Source organism: Desmodus rotundus, chromosome 9, assembly GCF_022682495.2.
Source record: "Desmodus rotundus isolate HL8 chromosome 9, HLdesRot8A.1, whole genome shotgun sequence".
Taxonomy (NCBI): Eukaryota; Metazoa; Chordata; class Mammalia; order Chiroptera; family Phyllostomidae; genus Desmodus; species Desmodus rotundus.
This window is the reverse complement of record NC_071395.1, coordinates 61,177,930-61,205,098: the sequence shown is the minus strand read 5'-3', so window position 1 is coordinate 61,205,098 and position 27,169 is coordinate 61,177,930. Positions and strand designations below refer to the sequence as shown.

At 45.4% G+C, this 27,169-nt stretch overlaps 2 protein-coding genes across 2 annotated transcripts in view; one reads left to right on the top strand and one right to left on the bottom strand.

Moving 5' to 3' along the window:
- The window catches only part of TNFRSF13B (TNF receptor superfamily member 13B), a 53,387-nt gene extending 48,866 nt beyond the window's left edge, over nt 1–4,521 (top strand). Inside the window, exon 5 of the mRNA XM_053930613.1 lies at nt 4,215–4,521. Within this exon, the coding sequence (XP_053786588.1) occupies nt 4,215–4,237 (23 nt within the window). The 3' untranslated portion in view covers nt 4,238–4,521. The remainder of the gene's footprint in view (nt 1–4,214) is intronic.
- Nucleotides 4,522–8,999: 4,478 nt separating this feature from the next.
- USP22 (ubiquitin specific peptidase 22) overlaps nt 9,000–27,169 on the bottom strand; it is a 41,241-nt gene continuing 23,071 nt past the window's right edge. The window contains exons 8-13 of the mRNA XM_024564596.3: nt 25,627–25,785; nt 15,932–16,058; nt 15,018–15,109; nt 13,834–13,896; nt 13,005–13,154; nt 9,000–12,035 (exon numbers count right to left, since the gene is read on the bottom strand). Coding sequence (XP_024420364.1) covers nt 11,993–12,035; nt 13,005–13,154; nt 13,834–13,896; nt 15,018–15,109; nt 15,932–16,058; nt 25,627–25,785 — 634 coding nt within the window. The 3' untranslated portion in view covers nt 9,000–11,992. The remainder of the gene's footprint in view (nt 12,036–13,004; nt 13,155–13,833; nt 13,897–15,017; nt 15,110–15,931; nt 16,059–25,626; nt 25,786–27,169) is intronic.

Sequence of the window (27,169 nt, the reverse complement as noted above, 5' to 3'; positions counted from 1 at the left end):
TTTCTATTTGTGTTTCAGTTTGGGTAAAGTCTATCTATCGTCAAGCTCACTGATTCTTTCCTCATCTGTGTGAGTTCACTGATGGGCCTGGAAAAGCCATTCTGCATATGCTACCATGTGTTTTCCTTCTCGCATCTGTATTTGACTCTTCCTCATAGTTCCATCTCTCTGCAGAAGCTCCCCATCTATTCATGCTGCGTTCCACATTTTCCACGACTTTTCACATATTAATCTGAATTATCTAAAATTTTCTGCCTAATACTTTCACCAGCTGGATCATCTCCTAGTCTGACTCTGTTGATTGGTCTCTTGGTATTGGGTCATTTCACCTGTTCTTTTGTGTGTCTTGAAATTTTTTATTGAATGCCAGACCTGAATAGATAGACTGAAGTAGGAAGTGCTCATGCCTGGAAGTGGGCACACCTTTTCCCCTGCTAAGCTGAGAATGTGAGGGAGGGAGTCAACTGAGGGAGTCAACCCAGCCTGGTGTGGGTTTCGTTGTTGCTATGGGCACCTCAGGGCTCAGATTTCCCTACTGTGCCCATGTTCTGGGGTGGGGGCTGTGTTCCCAATATTCTTGCTCCACCCGCACAGCCCTACACCTTCTCTGTATGCCTCTGCTTCTAAAGCGTCTTTCTCCACTTTTTTTGCTCTCCTTCATGGTAGTTGGCTATCACTTGGTGCATGTTGACCTGGGTGGGGAGGCTGTGTGTCCTCTTGCTCCATCTCAGTCTCAGGCCGGCCCTGTGCCCCTGGGTGGGAGGATGGGGCTTTTGCAGTGGCCCTGCAGGCCCAGGACATTTTCCCATCCCCAACTACAGTGAAGGGGATTCTCCTTCCTCCCTCCTCCCACTGTCAATGGGTTTTCACCTGTATCTTGACACCAACGGGGTTTGTTGCCCCTTTTCAGTAGTTTGCAGCTTTTGTTTGCTAGTGGAAGAGTCTGTGTGGGGCTGCATTTACTTCTGCCACTGTGGCCACGTCCCTGCCCAAGCCTGCACCCTAAGGGAGGCTCTCTGTGGGCTCCCACTCTGTGCCTGATATTTGCTTTGTTATGAGGGTCCTGTGGAAGTCTACAAAGAAGAGCCTGCATGTGGTGTCATCTCCCCTTGTCTGCAGTTCTCAGCTATACTCATACTACCTTTAGCCATTCTTCAAAGCCTCAGCAGAATTCCTCTTTCCCACCTGCCTGGATGGTCTGCCTTGCTCCCTGCACTCAGCTGCCGGTGCCTGGTGTCACGTCCTCTCTCCTTGGAGGCACCTGCCTTCCTGGGATGTTAGGCTCAATGGCTGCCCTGCAACTTCAGTGCATGGATGGATTCAAGATAAAACACAATTCTGTAGATTATCCAGCTTTTTATTTCTAGGAAAGAAGTGGGCCCCTCTCTGGCTCTCTACTTCCTAGCTGGCAGCTGGAAGCCAGAGAGATCTTTTTTAAAATATCATTCACATCATATCTTTTCACTGCTTAAACCTTCCAATCACTTCTTGACACAGAATAAAATCCAGCCTCTTGCAAGGGCCTTTGAGCTTCACATGGTCTGGTCCCTGGCTTCCTTTCTAATACCTTAGCACGTATTATGCTCCAGCACCTGCCACCCTCCACCACACTCATCCTCACCCTCAGTTATTTCATTCCCTACTCCTGCCCCCAGGCCTTTGCCATTTCTGTTCCCTCCACCAGGAATGCTCTTCCATTGTCACCTAGGTCAGATGGGGTGCTCTTGCCATGCAGGCCTAAGTTTCCAATGCCACCTTCTAAGAGGCCCTTCCCTGTACCCAAAGTTTCCACCTCTCCCTGATTCCTTAAAACTGTCCCTGAATCAGATACAGTTTTAGAAGCTTCTTAAAATTATTGGGTTAGCCAAAAAGTCTGTATGTTTTTTTCTGTAAAAAAAGACGCATTTTTCATTTTCACCAATAACTTTATTGATTTGGATATTTTGAGTATGTCGGCTATCTCCCACATGGTATAACACGGATTGTTCTCAATTAATGTCTTGACTTTATTGCTATCAACTTCAACTGGTCTACCCGACTGTGGAGCATTGTCCAGAGAAATCTACAGCATGAAACTTAGAAAACCACTTTTGACATGTTCAATCAGTCATAGCACCTTTTCTCTACACTGCACGAATATTTTTTTTTGCACTTCATTGCATTTTACCGTTATTGAAATCATGAAGTATGACAAAAATCTTACTTTTCTTCCATCTTCAATATTAAAATGGCTGCACAAAAATTCACCATTTTTGACAAGCTTTTTAAAAAGATTTTGTTTATTTATATTTAGAGAGAGGGGAAGGGAAGGAAAAAGAGAGGAAGAGAAACATCAAGGTGTGGCTGCCTCTCGCATGCTCTTCAGGCCCACAACCCAGTCATGTGCCCTGACTGGGAATTGAACCAGTGACTCTTTGGTTCACAGGCCCATGCTCAATCCACTTAGGTACACCAGCCAGCGCAATAAGTTGTTTTTTTTTTTTTTTAATGCACACTGATATGACAGCTGTCACAACACAATCTAACAAAATTGTTTCAAATGAAGTTGAAGACAACTAAGCGCTACTAGAGCCACTGTATGGAAAAAACTAAAGGAACTTTTTGGCCGACCCAGTAATTTTTGGAAGTAAGGAGACTAGGAAGGGTTAGATGTCCTCCAGTTGGGATTTTTTGGCTTTCAGATTTTCCTCAGGCCATTTGGGTTGGTGTTTCTTAACCTTAGCTGAGGATTAGAATCTCTGGGGAAACAATGTGTAAAAATTCCTGATGCCCTGATTAGACCAATTATATCAGACTCTGGGGTGGGCGGCAGGCAGCAGGAGGCTTTCCAGGCTCCCAGGGTGGTAGCCAGGCCTGAGAACAATTGTTCCGGGCATAAAACTGGCCTAGCTGTCTGCCACTGGGTCTCTGCTTCCAACAGAAAGGGGAAGTTCCAAGGCCAGTTTAGCAAAATACCTGTTTTTTCCTTCCTATTTTACTTTGACACTTTCTCATTTTTAGACTAATGAAAGGAAAAACCAAATGGGCTAGAAACTGCATTTGCCCTTGCTACTCAGAAGGCAGATGGCAGGTCCCAAAGAGCCCCAGGCTTTGACACATCTCAGGTTTGGGTTTCTAAAAAACATTTATGTAAATCTTACAACATGCCAAGCATTTTTCTGAGAACTTTACATATATGAACTCAGTTTTTCTGTATAAAACCCTATCACACAGAGGGGGTACTATTAGTGTGCCCAGTTCAGAGATGAGGAGACTGGGTTTGACCAAGCAGCTCTCCCAAAGACAGCCAGCACCAGCTGACAGACTGCCCAGGCAGTCTGGCTCCATGCTCTGGTCTGACCACCAGTCTACGCTGCAGCAGCGAAGGTTAAAATTACAGCAGAGAAGCTGGCACTTCCCTCTCCTCACCTAGTGAGGAGCCTCTGTGAGGGCGGAGAACCACAGGGACATTCAGCACGGGAGGCTTGACAAATTTTGTCTGGAGACCAGGAGGAACTTTCCCTCGGGTCCCCATGGAAACCAGACTGTGATCCAAGCTAGAGACCAGTGGTCACACATGTGTCCCCCGATGCATGGACGCTCCGTTGTTAGTCAATGACAAATGACCAGTGCAGGCTGGACCCCACAGTGGATGTGCTGAGCTCACGTCAGTGCCCTCCAGTCTGTTTTCTTCCAGGACAGATGCACAGATGTCCTGTGCATCTGCTACCCTGAAACATTCTACTTCCAGAGCTCATGCCCAGTCTCTGCCCTTGGGCAGGTCTCTGCCTGAAGGAGGCCTCATTGCAGTGTCTCCTCCCCCAGCCTGTGTAAGAAACCCGCAGTGGCTGCTGCACACTCTTTTCCACAGCACTTAGTTAGCACAGCTCCCGCATATCCTCCCTCCACCACACCCTCCATGAGAACAGGACTTTGGTCTTTTCTTATCCCTGTGTCCAGAACAGAGCCTACAGGATATGGACCATCAAATACTTGCTGAATGAATGAATTTGGGTGTCTGACCAGATCATTTCTAGTTTTAACATTCTACAAAAATGCAGTTAATTTACAATACCTATCCTCTTCCTCTCCTAGCTACTTAAACCCATTTATAGTGATTGGTGTCACCATTATCAGAAGCAGCAAGGAGGAAAAGTCTTTAGATTCATCCACATCAGGGTTGGAAAGGCCTTTCCAGACCACCCGTGTTAACCTCCCCACTTCCCTCCTTACAGACACGGGGCCAGGGGGCCTCTGAGGGAGGTCGCCAGCCCCAGAAGCACCCTCAGTAAGCGTGGAGCCCCAACTAGAACGCTCATTTCTTGTCTCCTGGGAAGAGCTTTCCCCACCACATCCAGCTGGTTTCTGTGGGAGCAGACTGACCCACCAACCAGGACAGAATGAGGCACCACACAGAGCTCTAAGAAGTCAAAGTTAGTCTTCATGAATTTGTTGCATGAAGAATAGTCTCCAATTTAAATGAGTTCTAACACTGGGGTAGTATATGGGATTTCAGGTGGATAAATGTCTTCCGATGTAAAAGGTGGAGTATGCCTCCTCATTTAGTAAGTCCTGTGTGCAAACAGGGAGCTGGGGACCTGGAGAAAAGGAGGGAGGAAACTGTCCTGTACCGTGAAATTGGTACAGATTTTCTGTGGATTAAACTGGCTGGCCTGCCTGTTGCCCAATGGGATTTTGTGCCTGTATCAGAGATGCCACAGAATGTGGTGGTTGGACACTATGGGGTCCCCTAAAGCCCCCAGGGCTGAAGTGTTCAGTCCCGCTCCGGAAGAGGGCTGCTTGTTGGTGGCTCACAGCTGAGTCCTCCTCTAGGAACCACCCTCTAATCACCAGAGCCACATCACTCATGCCCTCACTTCTTCCTGGGGACCATCTGCATCCATAAGAGCCAATGTGGCCTAACTCTGTGGGGCTAGCCCGGAGCCCCCCGAGCTCCCTGCAGGGCTGGCTGAGGCCTTTGTTATGACCACATTGCACCCCAACTTCTGCACCTGGTCTTGCTCCCCTTCCTCCCTCCCTCTCACATTCACCTGCCCATTGGGGGCTGAGATCCTGGATCCCTGGTCCTTTTATCCTTGACTGACTACACAAGCTTGCCCATGTTCCAATGGCTCTCCTGGGAGAGCACTCCCCCAGTCTGAGATTCTGCCGCTTTGTACCTTCTTCCAGCTGATTCTATGTCTCAGCGGCATCCAGAACCAAGTTCTATTTTTTCATGAGCCTTTAACTAAAGGAAGTGAATGCGCAAATCCTTAAGATGTAGCTCCTATTCCCATAACATTCCTCACGTGGCTGAGCTCCAAGTCTGCTTGCCATCCTGTGCCGGTGCTCTTGATGTCTCCCAATCCAAGCCTTCCTTCTCTCCTCATATGCTCCTGCCACACCAGCCTTCAGCCTCCACCAGGACCCCAGCTGCCCCAGAGCCTCTGTTCAGAATCACCGTTAAATGTCACTTCCAAGTGCGGTCCACGTTTCTCAGATTGTGTGAATACCACACAACACGTATTCCCCTTCCTGTGAGTGCCTTGGGGACAGGGCCTGGGTTCTCTAGTTATGGGCATCACAAGTTAAGTGGGACAGCTATTTATTCAATTATCGTGGACCAAGCACCATGTTAAGTTCTGTGAAAAGAGTAGATCTGGCCTCTGCCCATTTTTAGGTATCATTCTTTTACTGATGGAGCCTGAGACTGTTTCTGGTTGATGGGGACACTGCCTGAGCATGGCCAGTGTCAGGACAGAGGGAAAGAGAGCACAGAAAAACAATGCACTGGCCCTCAGAGGTTCTGCCCAGAAATTAAACATACAATTTATTTTTAAAAATTGAAGTATATTTGGCCCATTCTATGGTTATTTCCCCAGTGTGAGTGCACACTGGGCACACTTGGTGACCAGCACTGTCCCCACATTAACTCTGTGACCATTGGATGAGAGTACTACAGCTGGAAGCATAGTGGAAGTCTCTGGAACTTCACCTCCGACCAAGTTCGATGGATATTAGAGAATGACTATAGACTTTGACACACCTAGAAGACATTGCAGATTCGGTTCCAGGCCACTGCAATAAATTAAGTATTGCAATTAAGCCAGTTGTAGTCTTTTTGCTGGGGGAAGGTCTTGCCTTTAACTTGTTTAGAAAGAAAAAACCACCAACATCTATGAGGCACAATAAAGCAAAGCCATGTCTGTATTACAAACCTAATCAAGGCCTGTCAAATTGCAGTTGCTGCCAGATGTGCTACCTTTACTGGAGCAAATCCACGTGGTCCCCGGCTAAGTATACACCCACTGCCCACTGGCTTCAAAAGGCCTTTCTCTGCACCCATCGGTAAACCACCAAAGCAGTCTGCTTTCACCTGGCAGGGCCAACAGTACACCCTCATGGTACAGCCTAGCCTCAGGGCTACATTCATTCTTTCTGCTATAATAACATCTAAAGAAATATTGACCATCTTGATATTTCATAAACTATTATGCTGGTTCACAACATTGATGATATTTTGCTGATTGCAGCTGATAAGAAGTAGCAAATTCTACAGATGCTTTAATAAAGAGTGAACCACAGCATGAGAAATAAACTCCTTAAAACTCAGGGTCCTCAATTCAGTGAAGTTTCTTGTGGTTCACTGGTTTGAAGTATAACAAAATATCCTCTTCGAGGCAGAAGACAAGTGGCTGTACTTCGCACTGCCTACTCCATAAAAAGCAGCACAGCGCTTGCTTTGCAGGTCTTGTTGAGTTCTGGAGGTAGCACACACATTTCAGTGTGTTAATTTGATCCATCTACAGAGGCATCACATGGCTCCCAATTTCAGGTGGGACCACTTGAGTCTTACAATCCAGATCCATTCATACTCAAGGGTCCAGGCCAAACAAGGAGGCTTTATAGAGACGTTAGCAAGGACCAATCAGAGAGAAAGAGCACAGCCCTCCAAGACTTCAGAACAGAGCAAGTCAAATCTACATCCTCTTCTGCAGATATTTCTTCTTTGAGATAGCTTGTTTGCTTTTCGGACTTAATAGAACAAGTTGACTAAGCAGCTCAGGATCCCATAACAAACTGTTGTCTGGCTTGCTTAGCCTTAAGGTTGGTTGAGTCCAACAGCCATAGGAAAAATGGCATGTGAGAGACTGAGTTGGACACATCTGCAAGGTACTGTAAATTACACGAGGTGACACACTCTATCAACAGACACTTGTGCATAGCCTCCTCAAGTGTTCCTCGTGACCAGATGGCTGAGGCTAATCCTTCAGGACAGCAATGAAGGAAATCCTGTGAGTGGGAGGGAGTTGGAGCTGGACACCTGGTTGCCCACCTTGTCGGGAATGAGCGAGGTCTGAAAGTACTGATCTACATGGGTCTACAGGGAATTGCTAACAGCTTGGCTGGATGGTCAAGGACTTGGAACAGGATTTAAACGTACGTGACAAGATCTGGATGGGGACAGATCTCTCAACATGGGCAGATTGTGAAGGTCTCTGTACCCGTGTACCCATGAGAATTTGCACAGAGGATGCTCTCAATGATTTAGGGGGCAAACCAGCACCCCCAATTATTGTGGATGTGAGTTAGCTTCCTCCCCAGCCACCATGCTGGTTTGGCAGCCTCATGAACTAAATGGCCATCAAGACAGAAGCAGAGGCTAGAATAGGCTCAAGTGTCACAGATCTGCCTTGACCAAGGTTCACGAGGATGAATTCTGCAGAGCGCCTAACTGGCTAACAGAGACTAGCAATGAATCCTTGGGATGACATTTCCTAGAAGGACCAGCTAGCTACCCAGTAGCAAGCAGGTTGACTACACTGGGCCTCGTCCATCACAGAGGCAGAGATTTGTCTTCCCTGCAATAAACCCACACGCTAGATACGAATCTGCCTGCCCTGCATCTCAGCACCTCCATCCACTACTGCAAAATTTCATGCAGCACTGCTTCTGATCAGGAAACCCAACTCACAGCAAAGGACATGCAGAAATAGGCTTGTCTCTGTGGAGCAGTTTTTAGTCCATTACCCACCACGAGGATGCAGCTGAGCTCACTGCTCTGCTATGAAGGGGTTACGGTCATGGGGTTCTTCTCCTCTGGATGACTTATGCTTTTAACCAGAGACCATTATATGGCATGGACTCCCTCACAGCTAAAACACACTGGTCTGAGGATCAAGGGGTCGGAGGGTGATGGGCAATTTTCAGCATTGCAGTGAATAACCTAACTACAAATTTTTCTTACTCTTGTCCTGGAAAACTTGGGCTCTGCTGGTTTGAAGGTCTTGGACCCCAGAGGAGCTTCCCCTGGGGGACAACCCTGTTTCTATTTAATTTGAAAAGACTGCTACACGATGGGGACAGGAGAACCAAGGCTGGAACCCCAAGCGATTCCCTGGAACCTCTTGGTATTTCTGTGTAAGGAAAGTGAAGGAACTTGCAACAAAAGCTCCCCAAAAAAGAACACTTCAGCAACAAGGGTTTTGGTCAATCAGGTGAAGACCAGCCAAGGTCTGAGAGCAAGGGAAGTGGAAGAAGGATGCCACAGGGGCCCACTACAGCCCCATGACCAATTATGGAATCAAGGACGGCGGAGACTGCACGCATCTTCCCTTGGCTTATTTATTTGCATACGCTATGTTCTCATTACTTGAGGAGCTTTCTGTAAATGCACGTCCCTCTACCACATCTCAGGTCTTGTAATCAAACTCTGGCGAGGACTCCACATTTAAAGAAGCTCCTCCGGCGACTTTTATGCACATCAAAGCCTGGAATCCTGTGGTAGTCCTCAACCCAGGATGTCACCACCTTGCCCCCAGGAGGAGGAAAAGAGGGGCAGAGAGGCAGTGGGCCTGACACAGAGAATGAGGAAAACACAGGTTGCAGCTCTGGGCACTGGGCTTGGTGGGCTTCCTCCACTGGACAGGCCTGTCCTGGTGGTGCCCACGCCCTGGGGACTCTTGTCCCCTGGACCTCTGTTTGGCTGCTGGTCCTAGGAAGAGGAGAGAGCCAGCCAATTCTCAGAAGAAAATGTAGTTTATTATGACATAGGAAAGACTACAAGCCATTAAGGGAAGGGGAAGAGTCAAACAGTTTCTCAAAACAACAGGTAAAAGGGAGGTGTAAACATCTTGGTAATTAAATCCACAGCACAATCATTGGAATCTTTTTCTTACAATTTTTGTTTTTAGTTTTAACAATCAGTTCAGTTGTCAAAAACAAAAACACAAACACAAAAACCTGGCAATTGGACCCACTGAAAGCCAAACCACAAACGCTTGGGTCTACTATGTGGTGCAGGACAGAGGGTCCAGGGACATTCTAGCGCCCAGTGGGTGAGAGGCTGTGCTGCCAGAGGGGATCTGGCCACTCTACCCTCAGGTGGCCCCGGCCTGGCTCTCCCAGTGCTCCCCACTGCTCAGAACTCACTGCAGGCATCTGAAGAGGAAAAGTCCACCTATTCACTGGGAGGTGCTGAAGTGACAGCCAGCAGTTCAGAAACACAGGTCACTGTACACACACTTGTGGGAGTGGAGGGGCACCTCGTGATTCCTTAGTGGTCAGATTCACTTGGTCACGATAGGAGCACCTACCTTGGGGTGGTTGTTAGGAAACAAAAACACCATTTCCTGAATTTAAGAGCTGGATCGAGGGCTTAAAAAATAAAAAAAATAAAGGGGGGGGGGCATGAAATTCCCAAAGCCATCATGTAATATTTTGTTCCTGACAAGACAGGTTCAAGCACACACATCTCACACAGCACCTCCTGCTGGGAGCGCAAGGGTGGGCAGATGCTGATGGACTGGCAGACAAAGAGGAAGTGCTTGGAACACCAATGCCAGAGGGAATAAAGACAACTGATTTGGATATAGAAGTTTAAAATAATGTCCACAAAAGATAATCATGGCCCCCCTGTTGCTCCCTAGTCCTTGTGTTCTCAGCCGAGCCTCTGAACATTAACGAAGACAGGAAGAGGTCTAGGGGAGCGACCAATCTGGGAAGCAGGTTGGCCAGACCACAGGTAATCTTCCAGAAACTCCATGGCCAATACATCTGCTTTGTCCCCACTTTGCATTTAGAACTCTCCAGTCAAGTAGGAGGATACAAGGCAGCCAACTGCAGGGAGAGACTTTACAGCTCAGAACTCTACAGGCCAACTTCAGTCAGTTCTCCTTCCCATCAAATTTGTTTACTATTAGAAGACAACACCTCTCCCCGAAAGAAATCTTCACAGTAGGCCACCTGCACACACTCAAATACATGTGGCCATTTCTAAAAGTCTACACCCTCCAAACTTCTCTGAAAGCACTTGCCATTTTAAAACATGCTTTAAAACCTGTGTCCCACAAATGCAGAAATAGAATGAATGGAGCGAGCATTCAAAAACTTATCACTAGGAATTTTGCCATAATAACAATTCCGCAGAATTGTTGCTTTGCATTTCCGAGCATTTTCCACTGGGAGTAACTACTGGACTCTGTTGGGACCGGCTTCCTCCTGTCTAACTAGCTAACGGCTCGATCAGGCCCACAACTAAGAATAGTTCACACATTTTTAAATAGTGAAAAAAAATTTCATTACATGAGAAAATGATAAGAAATTCAAATTTCAATGTCCATAAATAAAGTCTTATTGGAATATAGCTAGACTCATTTGTTTATGTATTAGCTATGGCAAGAGACCCAGAAAGTCTAATAGCTACCATTTGGGCTCTTTAAAAAAAAGTTAGCCGACCCTTAAATAATGACGCTCTCCCATAGGAATGCATATGCCACCACTCAGACACAGACTGGGCTCTCAGGACAAGCACAGAGTGTTTCACAAACTCTACTGAAGCAACTTTTCCTCTCCTACGTCTCTGGGTTAAAATTTCTCAGAAATGGACAAACACCTGGCTTGGAGTGTTGGATACATATATGCATGCAAGACACCTCCCAGGGGCCAAGGCGGCTCCTCAGCCAGCTCTCTCCCTAAGTTCGGTCACGGAGTCCCTTTTCTTGCTACAATTTAAACTACACTTAAGGAAATGCAGAGGCACTCAGCCACTCCGGCTGGCAAGCAATGACAGGGACAGCTAGTGGGGAAGGCAGCCAAGAAGAGAACATGAGCAAGGGAAACAATAAAACCATCAAAAAATGCTTCATTTGTTCAAAAGAGTAACATGACCGAACCAGTGACACCCAACTCACACCCGCCAGCTTTAACCAGGGTGTGGTGCTTCCAAAGGGGGGGGCGGGTTGGGGGGGAGCAACAAAACAGCACCAAAAGCAAGATTCACTCAAGAATGGAAAAGCTATCTAAATTTCATTAACTCTATTCACTCACGTTACGAACATTATATTTACCAAATTCGCCACTGTGGAAAAGAAGGAAAACGAGGGGAATGAGAAAATGCCTACTTGTAGAAAAATGAGGAACACCCAGGCTGACACGCCACATGCAGCTGGACACTGTGTTATCTGCAGAACACGCATGCTCACAAATCCCAGTCAGTGTCTTCAATTACACAGGCTCTACTCACAAAGGCTAAGAGTTCCATACTATACATATTTAATACGAAGACTCACAAAGATACTTGCAAAGTCCTCTGTCCTTGCACAGCTATTGTCTTCTCTACTGCTTTAATAAACCCATAATTAAAAAATGGACTGGTGCCTTTTGAAACTGTACCGTCACATGGCAGAACTGAAGCACCAGGGCGAGGCTGCTCCATGCCATGGGGGCGCCCACCCCACACACCCAACACGTTGTTTGAGGAGCAAAGGAAATACCCTTGTGATGTATCTACTCTGCCCCTTCCTATGCAGAACACACCTGTTTTGCATCTCTGCTGTGCAGTCCCGAGAACCCTCCCACCACGGTGCATGTCCACTCCACCCCCAGGCCTGGGCTGGTGGCAGAGGGCTCTGATGCTCCTGGGGTACTTCCATGTGGGGGGTGGTAGCATGAAGTTGGGTGATTGGGGGTCATTTTGTGAAGCCTTCATTTTTCTGACCAGCTGAGGAAAGGGTTACTCATATTCCAGGACCTGTTTGTGGTAGAAGAGCAGGTATCTGTGGAGGCAAAGACAGAGCATGTTTATGGTCTAATTCATGAGAACTCAAGGCAAAACCGACCTTCCCGGCTGGAACCTTGGCTCCATAGCCTCAGTACTCACCAGCAGTCTGATTTCTTGCTGGGACGGTTTTTGGTTCCTAGTCCCCAAGGAGGGTCCTCAGCTAGGTAGTGGCAGTGCCCCCACCGAATGCCAGAGTCCCCTAAGTCCACCCCCTGCCCATTCACCAGGAAGCCCTACATCTTGTCAGTCCTGCCTGCCACACAGCTCCTGAACTGACCTCTCCTATCCGGGACTACCAGAGCCTTGGGGTCAATGTCCTGGCTGGGGTGGCCAGGACCTCAGGGTCAATGTCCCATCTTGTCCTGTCTGGAGCAGCCAGGGCCTCAGGGTCAATGTCCCCATCCTGTCCTGTCCTGTCTGGGGCAGCCAGGGCCTCAGGTCAGTGTGATCTCTGGTAAGTCTCCTGCAACCCATTCAGTCTGACCCCCCCCAGGGCTCTACCCCCATTAACTGCGTGCAGTCTGTCCTTCCTCTGCAGACTCTGACCAGGGGGCTCCCCCACACCTGGGACCTAGAGATGCACCTCTCAGATCATGTAGCTCATCCCTGGGGCTAGGAGCCCACTGCCAGTCTTAAGACTAAGGATTCGGCAAAGCTAAAGGTGGATGATGATGTGCCAGGAAGGAATAAAATGGGAAATGAGAGAGGAGCTGCCACCCACATGTCAGCTCATGTGGCAACTAAAGGCAATAGCCCCCACCCCGTGCTCCAGGTGAGGGCGCTAACCAAGTGCGCTTGCTCAGGCATGCCGTCCTACCCAACGGCCCCATCGAGGCTGGCATCCCGTCCAGAACAAGCCTCATTACTCCAGCCACCAAAGGTGACCTTTCTTGAATGATACTAAAAACAGACATGGCTTTGGGCTCAGACACCCACATGGGGCAACAAGCCGCCCCCAACACACCCCTCACTGTCCAGTACGTCTTCAATGCTGGCCTTGGTGATGATGGCATCATCACACTTGAACCACTGGTCCTTGTGCTGCCGGATGAAGCTCGTGTAGTGGCCACTCTCCAGGGTCCCTTGGTGGTTAACGACTGCAAATAAGGAGTATCTGGTTTGGGAGGAAAGAGTTGGGAGAGATGCAGCAGTTAACTCAATTTTATCACCATCAGAAACCACGCAGCCAGAGCAGTCAGAGACCTGTGCAGTGAGGTCTCCCTGACCCCCAACGTCAATGCTGGAGTCCGGGGGCATGGAGGGACAGAGGGAGCCTGTGTGGCCTCTAGTCTGCAGAGCAACTGGTGTGGGAGACACTGTAACTGCTCTCCCCTTCATCCCATTGGCTGGCTACACCAGTGGTGGAAAGGCAGGCAGAGAAAGAGCAGAGGCCTCGTCGTGGTGCCAGCCAAGGAAAAGGCCGCGGGGCCCAGAATTCAGATGCTGAGATTTCGCTCCAGAACTGCAATGGCCAGACTGACCCTCACTCACACCTGGAGGACAGGAGAAGGGAATCGAGCTCCTACGTAAGGAGGGAGCATTTATGGTAAAGATGTGAAAAGTCCTTTCCTACTAGTGGGCTCAGGTATTTTCAGAAGAGATCGATGGGCAGTAAGACAGGGAGCAGGCCAGTGGCCGAAAGAAGCAGTCCTGCCACTGCCACTCAGAAACACAGCCATCTCCCTGGGAAATGCTGGGGGCCCCTGCCCTGCCTGCTCCCGCCCCCCGGGGAGCCCCGGGCTCTCCTTACTGGGCCCCACGATGTCAGCGCACCCCCACAGGGCAGCACTCACTTGTTGTCATTACTGAGGCTGTCTGCTGGCTGCTGGTACTGCCCGTTCATCCTGCTCTCTTTGCTGAAACAAACAACAGTGACACTCAGTGCCCTTTAAACTGACCAAAGCAGCCATGGTGAACCTTTTTCATCTCATGGCACATACAAACTAATTACTAAAATTGTGTGGTCCACCAAAACATATATTCTATTTTTTGCCATCTGAAAAAACGAAAGAAAACAGGTATAATTTTGATTCATTCACACTGGACGGCTATTGTTGTATTGGCTGTTGTCATTTTCTTATTTGACGATCTAAGGGAAAAGAGGTCCGTGCCCCTGACTTAACAGTCGGGTTTTATAGATTCTTGCGGTGTGCTGGTATGCTGCAGCGCGCTGGGTGAAAATCACTGAAATGAAGAGAAGCATGGATTGGATGACACCAAAGTTAGTGGGGGCTTACTGTGCCAGGCACTGTGTTGGATTCATTTTATATACACTTACTAGTTCTGCCAACAACACTCCTTTTTAGGCAGAGATTATCCCCCTGTTAAGGCGAAGAAACCAAGGCCCAGGCTTGGGACGTGACCTGCCGAGAGCACACCTGCCATGAGGCATGGGGCCAGCCCACGTGTGTGTGGTGGCACACCTCCCAGCAAGGAATGGAATCCTCCCTGGGCCCTTCCCAGGAAGTACAGATCTGCCAACACCTTCTTGCTTTGAGCCACCAACTTTGTGGTAATTTGTTACCGTGGCCCTTGGAGACCAACAACTTGTGGCCTGCATATTATTAGTAACCGTTGCTTTTTTTTTTAGGGTAAATTTTAAGTGGCCTATGGTATGAAGATTTGAAAACAAGATAAATGTAATCTACAAATGCAAAATCAACCATGCCACCTTCCAAAACCAGATGCAGCAGCTAAAATACTGCCTTTCTGCAGGGGCTCCACCTTGATTTCTCAAGTCTGGGAGCTGATGAAGGGCTGCTTGGACAAACTCACAGCTGAAACAGGACATCTGAGGAGAAAGAACTCATTAAGCTGAAATGTGTCCTGGGTGAAGATCAGGACAGTAATTTGGTTTTAGCAGTTGTGGCTCTATCAAGTGTCTGCAATTGTCTCGTCAGGGAGCTGGTACACATCGCGGAACTCACAAAGCCATAACCTGCTGACGCCAGATGCAGCTGAACAAAACATTCCATACCTGGACGCCATGAAGGGGGTCATGTCCAGTACCAGGGGAAAGGACACGTATGTGGTAATCTTCCGCCGTAGTTTGGCCGAGTGTTCAAATCGCTACAGAAATGGGGGACAGAAGAGGAACATTGCTGTACCGGGCTTCCTCCCGGGTGCTTCTCCATGCGGTCCCCAAATCAGGCTTTTCATTAATGCCGACTGCCTGCTGACCACACCTGGAGCTTACAGAGCCAATAACACAGTATCTATATAAATCTAACTTACGGGGTTCAAGTGAAGTCTTGAAGTGACTATTCACAATGAGGAACACCCAGTGTACAAAAAAGTAATCTTATGACAAACTCAGCAAAGTGCAACGTAGTAGAAAACAGAGGCAATACCTGTAACCTCTGGGACCAAAAACAAATATATTGTTCCTTTTACAAGACAAGAGGCATTCCTTTGACTGTATCAGAGGCCACCAAATCCACAAAGGAAGCTAAGAATAGTTTCTTTTTTTTAACATATTTGGACTCAAAAATATGAAACAGACTGTATAGCTGCAAACCTGAAAATACCGTCTGATCCCTGGACTAGGTCATAATGCTAAGGGTCTTTGTTTGCTTTTAAGTAAAAGAAAAACAGAAAACTTGGAGTGAGGATGGAAGAACTTAGGAAGGAGAGGTAAAACTGTAACAGCCCCACCCCCAGTGGAGCAGCTCGCACCCTGTCTTCATTCTGCAGTGAAGACTTTCTGTTCATCACAGCGGACTTCTGACGGCAATGGGAGACAGGGGAAGGACAACTTGCCTGCCCCGGTTCTTCAGCACGCTTAGGGAATCACTGCAATTATGAGACGCGCTCTACACCACACTGACTGGCTCTAAGTTGTACTAGGGACTAAAATTGAGTTGGCTGCTGGAGCTTTCCTGGAAAACTTACTTTGAGATGGAAGCAGGCGACAATGGGCAGTTTCTTCATGGTGAGCTGCTTGGTGGACTCCTGGTAGCTGTGACAGCCACTGCATTTGATCTTGGCGCTGCTTCCCAAGTGCTCTGGTCTGGTGAATCTACAAGGCATTTAGAAATATATTTTTAAGAAAAAAATATGAAGAGGTAAGAGGGAAAACAGTTACTTTATCACTTTCAATGGATTAATTTCCCTACTAAAAATATACATACCATACATCCGTCACTTTCCTTATCACTTTAAAAAATACCTTACAGCTGAATGGATAAAAAGAGAAGACCCACATACATGCTATCTACAAGAGACCCACCTCAGCACAAGAAACAGACTGATTAAAAGTACAGGAATGGAAAATGGTATTTCATGCAAATAGAAATGAAAAAATAACTGGGGTAGCAGTACTTATATCTGACAAAGTAGATTTTAAAACAAAGGCGGGTAGCAAGAGACAAAGAAGGACACTGCATAGTGATAAAGGGAGCAATCTAACAAGAGGATGTAACCCTTGTCAACTTTTATGCATCCAACATAGGAGCACCTGAATATGTAAAGCAAATCTTAGAAGATTAAAAAAAGAGAGAGAGAGATTGACAGTAATACAGTCAGAGTAGCGGACTTTAACACTGTGCTGATATCACTGGATAGACCTTCCAGACAGAGAATCAACAGGGAAACAGTGGCCATAATAACAAACCAAACCAGACGGATTTAATTGACATCTTCAGAGCATTTCACACCAAAGAAGCAAAATATGCATTCTTTTCAAGTGCAAATGGAATGTTTCCTAGGAAACACTGCATGTTAGACACAAAACAAGTCTCAATGAATTTAAATGACTGATATCACATCAAGCATCTTCTCTAAAATTGTATGTAATTAGAAATCAATCACAAGGAAAAAAACTTAAAAGACACAAAAATATAGAAGTTAAATAACATGTCACTAAACAATAACTGGGTTAACAATGAGATCAACGAAGAAATCAAAAGATTTCTTGAAACAAATGAAAATGAGGACACAACCACCCCAAATCTATGGGACACAATGAAAGCAGTCCTAAGAGGGAAATTCACAGCATTACAGGCCTACCTCATGAAACAAGAAAAAGCTCAAATAATCCAACCCTACAATTAAAGGTACTAGGGGAAAAAAAAGTCCAAGTGAGCATAAGAAAGGAAATAATAAAGATTAGAGCAGAAAGAAATGAAATAGTATAAAAAAATACAAAAGATCAATGAAACCAAGAGCTGTTTCATTTGAAAAGATAACCAAGATTGACAAACTTTTAACCAGTCTCTTCAAGAAAAAGAGAGAAGACCCAAATCAATAAAATCAGAAATAAAAGAGAAGTAATAACAACTGACAGAAAAGAAATACAAAGGATTAAGACAATATTACAACAACTATATGCCAACAAGTTAGACAATCTAGACATAATAAATTCCTAAAAACATACTACCTTCCCATACTGAATCAGGAAGAATCAGAAAATTTGAATAGACTGGTTACAATTAATGAAATCGAAGCAGTAATTAAAAAACTCCCGACAAACCTAAGTCCTGGACCAGTGGCTTCACAGGTGAATTTAACAAAATTTCAAAGAATACCTCTCCTTCTCAAACTATTCCAAAAATAATCAAGAGGAGGAAAGACTTCCAAGCTCATTTTACAAGACTAGCATTATCCTAATTCCCAGACCAGATAAAGATAACTACAAAGAAAGAAAATTATAAGGCCAATATCCCTAATGAACATAAATGCTAAAACCTTCCACAAAATATAGCAAACTAGATCCTGCAATACATTAAAAAGATTATACACCATGATCAAGTGGGATTTATTACAGGAATGTAAGGTTGGTACAATATCCACAAATCAATAAATGTGATACGCCACATGAACAAAACGAAGGACAAAAACCACATAATCATATCAATAGATGCAGGAAAAGCATTTGATCAAATCCAGCACCCATTTATGATAAAAATTCTCAGCAAAGTGGGAACAGAGGAAACATACCTCAACATAGTAAAGGCTATATATGACAAACCTATAGCCAAAATCATACTTAACAGGCAAAAACTAAAAGTGTGGTCCCTTAAGATAAGGAACAAGACAAGGATGTCTGCTTTCACCACTCCTGTTCAGTAAAGCACTGGAAGTCCTAGCCACAGCAATCAAGCAAGAAAAAAATTAAACTGATAAATGAACTCAGTAAAGTAGCAGGATACAAAGTAAGTACCCAGAAATCAGTTGCATTTTACACACCAATAATGAATCATCAGCAGAGGAAACTAAGAAAATAATCCCATTTACAACTGTATCAAAAAACAAAAAAAAAAGCCCTGAGAAATAAATTTAATCAAGGATGTAAAAGATCTAAACTCAGACAATTATAAGGCACTGAAGCAAGAAACTGAAGAAGACAGAAATAAGTTGAAGCATATACCGTGTTCATGAATAAGAATTAACATCACTGAAATGTCCATACTACCCAAAGCAATCTATAAATTTCAACATAATTCCTGTCAAGATACCCATATTTCACAGAACTAGAACAAATTAATTCTAAAAATTTATATGGAAGCATAAAAGACCCTGAAAAGTCTCAGCAATCTTGAGAAAGAAGAACAAAGTTGGAGGGATCACAATACCTGACATCACACTATACTATAAGGCCACAGTAAACAAAACAGCATAGCCTAGATCAATGGAACAGAATAGAGCCCAGAGATAAACCCACACCTTTAAGTCAATTAATATTTGACAAAGGAGGCAAGACCATACAATGGAGTAAAGAGAATCTCTTCAATAAATGGTGTAGAAAAATTGGATATATGCAAAAAAAATGAAACTAGATCAACTTCTTACACCATACACAAGAACAAACTCAAAACAGATTAAACGCAGTGCACTGTTAAGACTAAAAACCACTAAAGTAGAAGAAAACATAGAAAGTAAAACCTTAGACATTTCTCATAGCAGTATTTTTCTTAAGAAAGGGAAATTTTTCTTAGGCAAGGGAAACAAAAGAAAAAAAATAAACACATGGGATTCTATCAAACTAAAAAGTTTTTCCACAGCAAAGGAAACCATCAACAAAATGAAAAGACAACCCACTGAATGGGAGAACATGTTCACCATCAATACAGCTGATAAGGAGTTAATATCCAAAATTTATATAGAACTTATACAACTCAACACCAAAAACAAAATAAAACAAAACAAAAACTAATTAATTAAACAATGGACAGACACTTCCCAAAGACATACGGATGGTGCATAGACAGATGAAAAAATGCTCAACGTCACCGATCATCTAAAAAACACAAATTAAAACCACAATGAGACGATCACCTCACACTGTCAGAATGACCATCATTAATAAATCAATAAATGACAAGTGTTGGTGAGGATGTGGAGAAAGGGGAACCCTTTTGGGCTGTTGCTGGGAATGCAGACTGGTGCAGGCCACTGTGGAAACCAGTATGGAATTTTCTCAAAAAACTGAAGATGGAACTATATTATGACCCAGCAATTCCACTTCTGGGAATATACCCAAAGAAACCCAAAACACTAATTTGAAAGAATATATGCACCTCTAAGTTCACTGCAGCATTATTTACAATCGCCAAGATCTGGAAGAAGCCCACGTGCCCACGAGTAGATGAGTGGAGGCTAAAGCTGCGGTGCACTTACACAGTGGAACACTACTTGGGCACAGCAAAGAAGGAACTCTTACCATTTGTGAGAGCACGGATGGATCTAGAGGAACTCTTACCATTTGTGAGAGCACGGATGGATCTAGAGGAACTCTTACCATTTGTGAGAGCACGGATGGATCTAGAGGAACTCTTACCATTTGTGAGAGCACGGATGGATCTAGAGGAACTCTTACCATTTGTGAGAGCACGGATGGATCTAGAGGAACTCTTACCATTTGTGAGAGCACGGATGGATCTAGAGGAACTCTTACCATTTGTGAGAGCACGGATGGATCTAGAGGGCACTGTGCTGAATGAAATAAGCCAGTCAGAGAAGGGCAAGTACATTATGATCTCACTCATATGTGGAATCTAATGCACAAAATAAACTGACAAACAAAACAGAAACAGAAGCTTTGATACACGGAACAGACTGACGGTTACCGGAGGGGAGATGAATTGGGGGGCTGGGTGAAAAAGGTGACAGGATTAAGCAGAGGAAAAAAAAAGTCATAGACACAGACAACAGTATGGTGATGATCAGAGGGAAGGGGGGTGGGGCCAGGTAGAGAAGGGTAAAGGGGGGATAAAGAGTGATGGAGGGAGACTTGACTTGGGTTGGTGAACACACATTACAATATACAGATGATGTAATACAGAATTGTATAACTGAAACCTATACGATTTTATTAACCAATGTGGCCCAAAAAACCTCAATAAAAGATAAAATAAAAAGTAAAAAATACTTTCAAGTTTTTTTAAATGAAAAGTTTGGTGAAAATAATAATTTTATTATTACCATAAGACTCAGCCTATCAAATCTGTCCCAGAAAAATGGAAACTTGTGTTCCCATACAAACTGTACAGAAATTATCCAAAAAGAAGAAAAACAAAAGCGAACAAAACCACAGAAAACAACTGGAAGCAAGGCAGATGTCCTTCAACAGGTGAACATTAAACAGTTTAACAAACTGTGGTACATGACACCCTGGAATACTAGTCAGCAATAAAAGAAACAAACTGTTGATACATGCGGCCTGAATGAATCACCAGCAAACATGATGAGAGAACAAGCGAATCCCCAAAGATTTCTTGTTGTGCCGTTAACACAACATTCCTGAAACGTGGACTTCACGGGCAGCCCAGATGCACGGCTGCCAGGGGCTGAGGAGGCAGCAGTGGTGGGAGGCAGGAGGTGTGGCTGGGAGGGTCCTGGGAGAAGGACACAGGGGATCTCAACACAGTATCTCTCACAACTGCAGTGAGAAGCTACAATTATCTCAAATTAGAAAGTTTAATTTGAAAAAGTGAGACGTGTGGAAATGGTGACTTTCTTGTGATGGAGACCGATGACAAGACGGAAAGGCTACACTGATATGCCAAGCCAGCATCTGTGGCACGAGTGATGTGGTAGCTACTGAAGATGAGAAGCCATAAAAAGATGCTTCAGTATAGTTTATAACAAGTTTTTAAAGTTTAATGCTGAAAAACAAAAAAGTTGATCTTTGGACAACTGGGTCTGGAAGTGCTTGTTTAACCTTTGGAAGTTCTGCCATCTCGGCCTGGGTAGGACACTGCCCCTGAGCAAGGCTGACCAGGCCGCTGCAAGGTGCTCGGGAAGCACAAGTGTGAGGAGAACAGTCACATCTTGTGGTGAGGGAGCATGGAGCATGGGCCCCAGCATGCACACTGCACCCTGCAGGAACTAGCCCACATACCCAACCCCCATCAGCAAGGTCCAGAGTGTGGCACGGTCTTTGGACACATGACCATGTCTTTTCAACAGAAAAAAGGCAAGGAAAGAAACGGGGGAGCTGAAGTCTGGATTCGAAAGTGACTACAAGAGAACAATGAACCAAATGTAAAGTGTGGACCTACTCTGAATTCTGATTTAAACAAATTTTAAAACATAGTTTTTAAAAAAAAGCCATCAGTGAGGTTGAAACACTGGCTGGATGGCCAGTGGCAGGAGAGCAGAACGTGCTATCAGCAGCGAGGACTCGGGTACACAACAGAGTGGCCACGACACGGTTCCCTCCGCTAATTTTCCAGTGGGGAAACCCAGTTCCACCCCACCCCAATCACAGCCAGGAACCACCCGGGTCACAGCTGCTCCTCCCCCATCTCAGCAAGCTCCTAGGGCCCACCCTGGCTGGCACAAGTCCTCAGGCAGGGGTCATTATCCAGCAAGAGGACTGTGCACAGAGGAAAAAACAATTTTAGAAGCCCAAGTCCAATGCCAACCTGTGGCTAAAATTAGGTAAAGGACTGACTCTGCTGCCCCTCGAGCAGCTCTGAGCAGTCAGTGGACAGAAGGTAGAAAGCAAGCATCTGAGGCAACACACTTCCCAAGCCCTGTGCCTGGTTACCACGAACAGCTCCATTAATGAGCCCCAAGTGCCTTCCTCCCCAGAGAACAGGTGAAACAGCCCGGAGACCTGCTTCAGAACTCCTTTTAGAATAAGTTCAAGCTTGCGGGTGTAAATATCCTAATTACCCTTGAATTCTGACTCACATACTTCCTGCCAATTATATTTGCTTTGCTAACTATTATTAAGCAACCAATCAATAAGCACACTCTTCCTTGTGACTATACATTTAAAGAAAATTTACACCAAGCCAGTGCAAAACGCTCAGCAGCCAAAAGTCATCTTTTGATGTTTTCTAACTTTTTATTCTTCCAGAAGTTTCTCATAATTTGTCATTTTTCTTTCCACATGTAGTGTCCACAAGTACACTTGATCCAAACTCTTGCCATCTCAGCCAACTATGCTAACCTCAAGCCACCAAACCTGCTTCAGTACCAAAAAAATATATATTCTGAACATGTCCTGCAGTGTCAGAATGAAGAGAGTGACTTCAAATTACCGTAGTTAGAAATTAAGAAATTATAGAAGACAAACAGAGCCCAATTTACATACTTTCTCAATTATCTACCTGTGCCTCACCTTCCCCGTTTGGGGAATCTTCCACCCCAGCTGGGAGCTACTGAAGTGGACCACACCAGCCAGTATGTGCCCTTCCCACCCCCAGCAATGTGGGCACCAAACTTGGCTCCACCAGGGGCCCGCTCTGGGGACTTTGCGCCTGGAACAATTATTTTAGAGAAGCAGATGTGGGAAGACTTGTCTTTAGGGGAGCAGCATTCTCACTGCACAAGGGGCGGCGAGCAGGCAGTGGTGGGCTGCATATTTCTGGATGGTGGTCCACCCCTCCCATGGTCATGACCTGTTTGCTGAGCCATGTTCTCAGCTTTCCCATGGATTCTATGAACTACCCCATGTCCTCACCTGCTTCAGTTCATCAGAGTCACACCTGCCATTTTCAACCTTGCAGAACTATGACAGAGCAAAGGTGGGTGACACTCACTCACTCACCGCATCTGCCAGACGCCCAGCAGCACTCTAGTGCTGTGGAGACAGAGACAGAGGGCAGCAGTCCCCTCCTCCAAAGGGGCTGCGATTCAATCTGAATGGAGAAAATACAACATACCAATGTACATGAGTTGAAATAGTAATAAGGCAACAGAGAGCCAAGGGTGCAGCATGAAATCCATGGAAGCCTCGGAGAAGCAAGTGGCTCTGAGGGGTGCTGCCCTGTTCCTAGGAAGGCAAGCATGTCCAACTGAGGCCACTCCTCCATGAAGGACTCAAGGCTCACAACTTGACTGTCCCGCATGGTGCTGCTGGTGTGACAGCCACTTGGCTACCTGCAGTTCTTGTGAAACACTTGAAAACCTGAACGGTCTAGAGCTAAAAACCACATGTACCTATTTACTTATTTTTAAATCCTCGCCAGAGGATATGTTCAGTGATTTGAGAGAGACAGAGAGAGAGAGAGACATCGATGTGAGAAGAGAAACAGTGATCGGTTGCCTTCCGTACATTCTCTGCCTGGGGATCTAACCCACAACTTAGCTATGTGCCCTGACCAGGCATCACACCCACAACCTTTTGGTGTACGGGATGCTGCTCCAACCAATGGAGCCCAGGGCAAAAGCACATGTACTTCCACCAGCTTTATGATCTACTCTCCATATAACTTGAAAAGGGAAACTAGAGACAGACAAACTCTATCTTTTCTCAGACACTTGGGCCCTGACACAGACAGCTTCCCATGGACTTCAGTTTGACAAGTGTGTTTTCTCCCTTGTTGCCTGCTTTGTGGGCAAAATTTCAATTTTATTGAAACTTACCATGACATTTAATTTTGTTGTGAATACTATCATGAAAAATCAAGATTATTTATGTTTGTTTTCCAAATTAAAAATTTGCTACCTCATATATTGGGTTGGCCAAAAAGTTCATTTGTTTTTTTCCCGTAAGATGGCTCTAGTAGTGCTTAGTTGTCTTCAACTTCATTCGAAACAATTTTGTTAGATTGTGCTCTGACGGCTGTCATATCACCGTGCATTTAAAAAAGAACTTATCATAACTGGTGAATTTTTGGTGTAGCCAATTTTAATACTGAAGATGGAAGAAAATATGCAACATTTTTAGCACATTATGCTTTATCATTTCAAGAAAATGCAACTGAAACGCAAGAAGAGATTTGTGCAGTGTAGGGAGAAGGTGCTGTGACTGATCAAATGTGTCAAGAGTGGTTTGTGAAGTTTTGTGCTGGAGATTTCTCATTGGACGATGTTCCATGGTCGGGTCGACCAGTTGAAGTTGACAGCGATCAAATTGAGACATGAATTGAGAACAGTGAACGTTATACCATGTGGGAGATAGCTAATATACTCAAAATACCCAAATCAATGAAGTTACTGGTGAAAATGAAAAATGTGTCTTTTATTTTATAGAAATAAACACACGAGCTTTTTGGACAACCCAATATATCTGGATCTGGCAGTGAAACAAAGTTAATTTTAAAATTCTAACCATGTTTTAACTGGAATATAATCAACAAAAGAAAAAAGCAAACAAAATATAACCAGAGATATTGAAGTTAAGAACAATCTAACAATAGCCAGAGGGGAGTGGGGAGGGGATAGTGGGGAGAGGGGATTACAGGAACTACTATAAAGGACACATGGACAAAATCAAGGGGGAGGGTGGAGGCGGGGGAGGGAGGTGGGTTCGGCTGGGCTGGGGTGGAGGGATGGGGAGAAAATGCAGACAACTATAATTGAATACCAATAAAAATTTAAAAGAAAAAGATAAAAAATGAAGGCATCAAAATTCAAACACACAAACACACACACACAAAAAAAATTCTAAACATGCACTTTTGGGTCTGCTGACTGTGCAGCAAGGTAAAAACCAAGAAGCTCATCTCTCTTCATAAGAAACACTTCTACCCAACAAAGATGCGTCTGCAGTGACCTTGAGTTAATGCGAGTAAAAGAAAATAAAGGGTGTAAAACACTAAACATAGTTTAGGAAGGGTTTCTGGTCTTGCCATATTTGTATGTTAACAGCTATTGAAATATGTTTTATCGCAACTGTGCCCTCAATCTCACAGCTTATCTAAATCGACGACAGTACGTGGGTGTAAATGCAGACGGAATAGCATAGATGTGTTTTCTTCATCTGAAGAGAAAACCACAAGCCTCAGCAGGAGGGGCCGATGGACTCTGACACAGGTTATTTGCCACAAAAGGTGCGAGAGCTCTACCTTTTACTCTCTGTTAACTTACACTGGGGTTGGAATGGAATAGTAGCTGTGATGTGACTTCCTACAATGCAAACTAGGTGGAGAGAACATTCAGTCACCTTGCAAAAAATGTGACAAACTAGTAGGAGTCATTGGGCACCAAGAGTAGCTGTTTGCAGGTTGGCGTATCTTTTCTCATGTTCCATACTGGACGTGTAACAGAAAACAGTGCTGGGACCCTGGGTGACCCTAAGTTTATTAGGGCTTTACTCTGACCAACCACTACTGAGCAGTCTCAAGGCCAAGAGACAACTGCCTGCAAGGAAAGCACTTTATTTTTCTGCAAAGTGCCAGCAGATTTCTTACCGTCTCAAGCAGTCTGTCAGCGTCGTAGTCCCCGACATGTGGCTGTCCCCGTTCACCACACTGCCCTCACTCCCTGGGCTCAGGGGCCAGAATGGGGTGGAAGAGCCAGGCAGATCTAAACTGATGTCCCAGAAAGGGTCTATTGTGGTAGAGACACCACTGGAAGCAAAAGGAGACAAGAGACATGCATGAGAACTGATACCCACACACAGCCTCAGGGGGACCACCTCGTGGGGTGTATCTCAGCACTCAAGTCACGGGTCTGCCCTTTTTCCAAATGGCATCTCCGGCCAAAACAGAGTGTGCTCACACCCAGTGCACCTTGGGCCCCCAGGCCCCAGGCAGGGACACCGTGCAAACCATGCAGGCCAAGCCTGGTTCTGAGGCAGCGGTCTCTGCACCTAGAAGACCGGCACAATCGTTTCAGGACTTTCTCTGGACCCCACGTCTGGTGGCTCTGAATGAATGGCTCCATGTCAGCAGCATCTGAGACGTGAGAACTCCAAGCACGCGTCACACAGAGAGCAGGCACCAACTGCTCAGCACCCCAAGCTAAACAGCAGCATTTAAGGTCTTATCTACCAAAGCTAATTCCGTTCTGGAGATTTATTTTAAAATATACCAACAGGAAACTCACAGATTGGGAAATTTACTATGGAAATTAATCAGGATATAAATGTCACACAATCTCTTGCTGGTGGACGTCAAGGGTATGGGGCCAAGGAGGCAGCTACTTAAAGCCATGAGTGTAAAGTGCTTAGTGTGGTGGCCCATGAGAACAGTCACTACTCAACAGAAAACTGCACTTGTAACGCTCGTAGGCAAAGCTGACTCGTCCACTATCTAGTCTGTCCTATACAAACTGTGAGCAGTAATTCATTATAGCTTTCAAAATTTTAGTGGGTCATGACCAGGGTTTTTAAAGAAGTTGAAGGGAAATAAAAACGTGGGCACTCACTGGGTGAATGAAAGGGTTCTAACCTCCCTTCCCAATGCACTCGTCTCTGGGAAATGAAGGCTTTGAGCTCTAACCATGGAACTGAAACCTGTAGAGAATTCAGGGACACTACTTGAGAGAAAGTGGAAAAGGAGAGTGTGAAATACTTCAGACTAACATACTTTGGAGTCTTAGTCAAACATCTGCCCTACATAGCCCAGTCTTTGAAGGGGGCTCTTTTTTGACTCCTAGTTTCAGGGGCCTGAAGGAAAGCAGAGATGAGGACAGCAACAGCTGGCCACATCTGAAGCCTTGCGGCCCTATGGGGGACAATGCCCCGACATCCTTCACTCAGGGTGACCTGCTTGTTTTTCGTGCCTTTTCTGTTGGGGCTATTTCATCCCAACACATGTCAGTATCTGTCTAAATAAAACTTCCTGCTTCTCACCTGGCTGTGCAGCAGCTGCTCCACCATCAGCCCCATGTCACCAAGAAAGCATTACTGGGGCGGCACTGACTATACATTACACTCCAGGAATCTAAAAAATTTTTAGAAACTTCTCAGAATACAACAGTCTACAGACTAAAAAGGTACCATGATGTCAA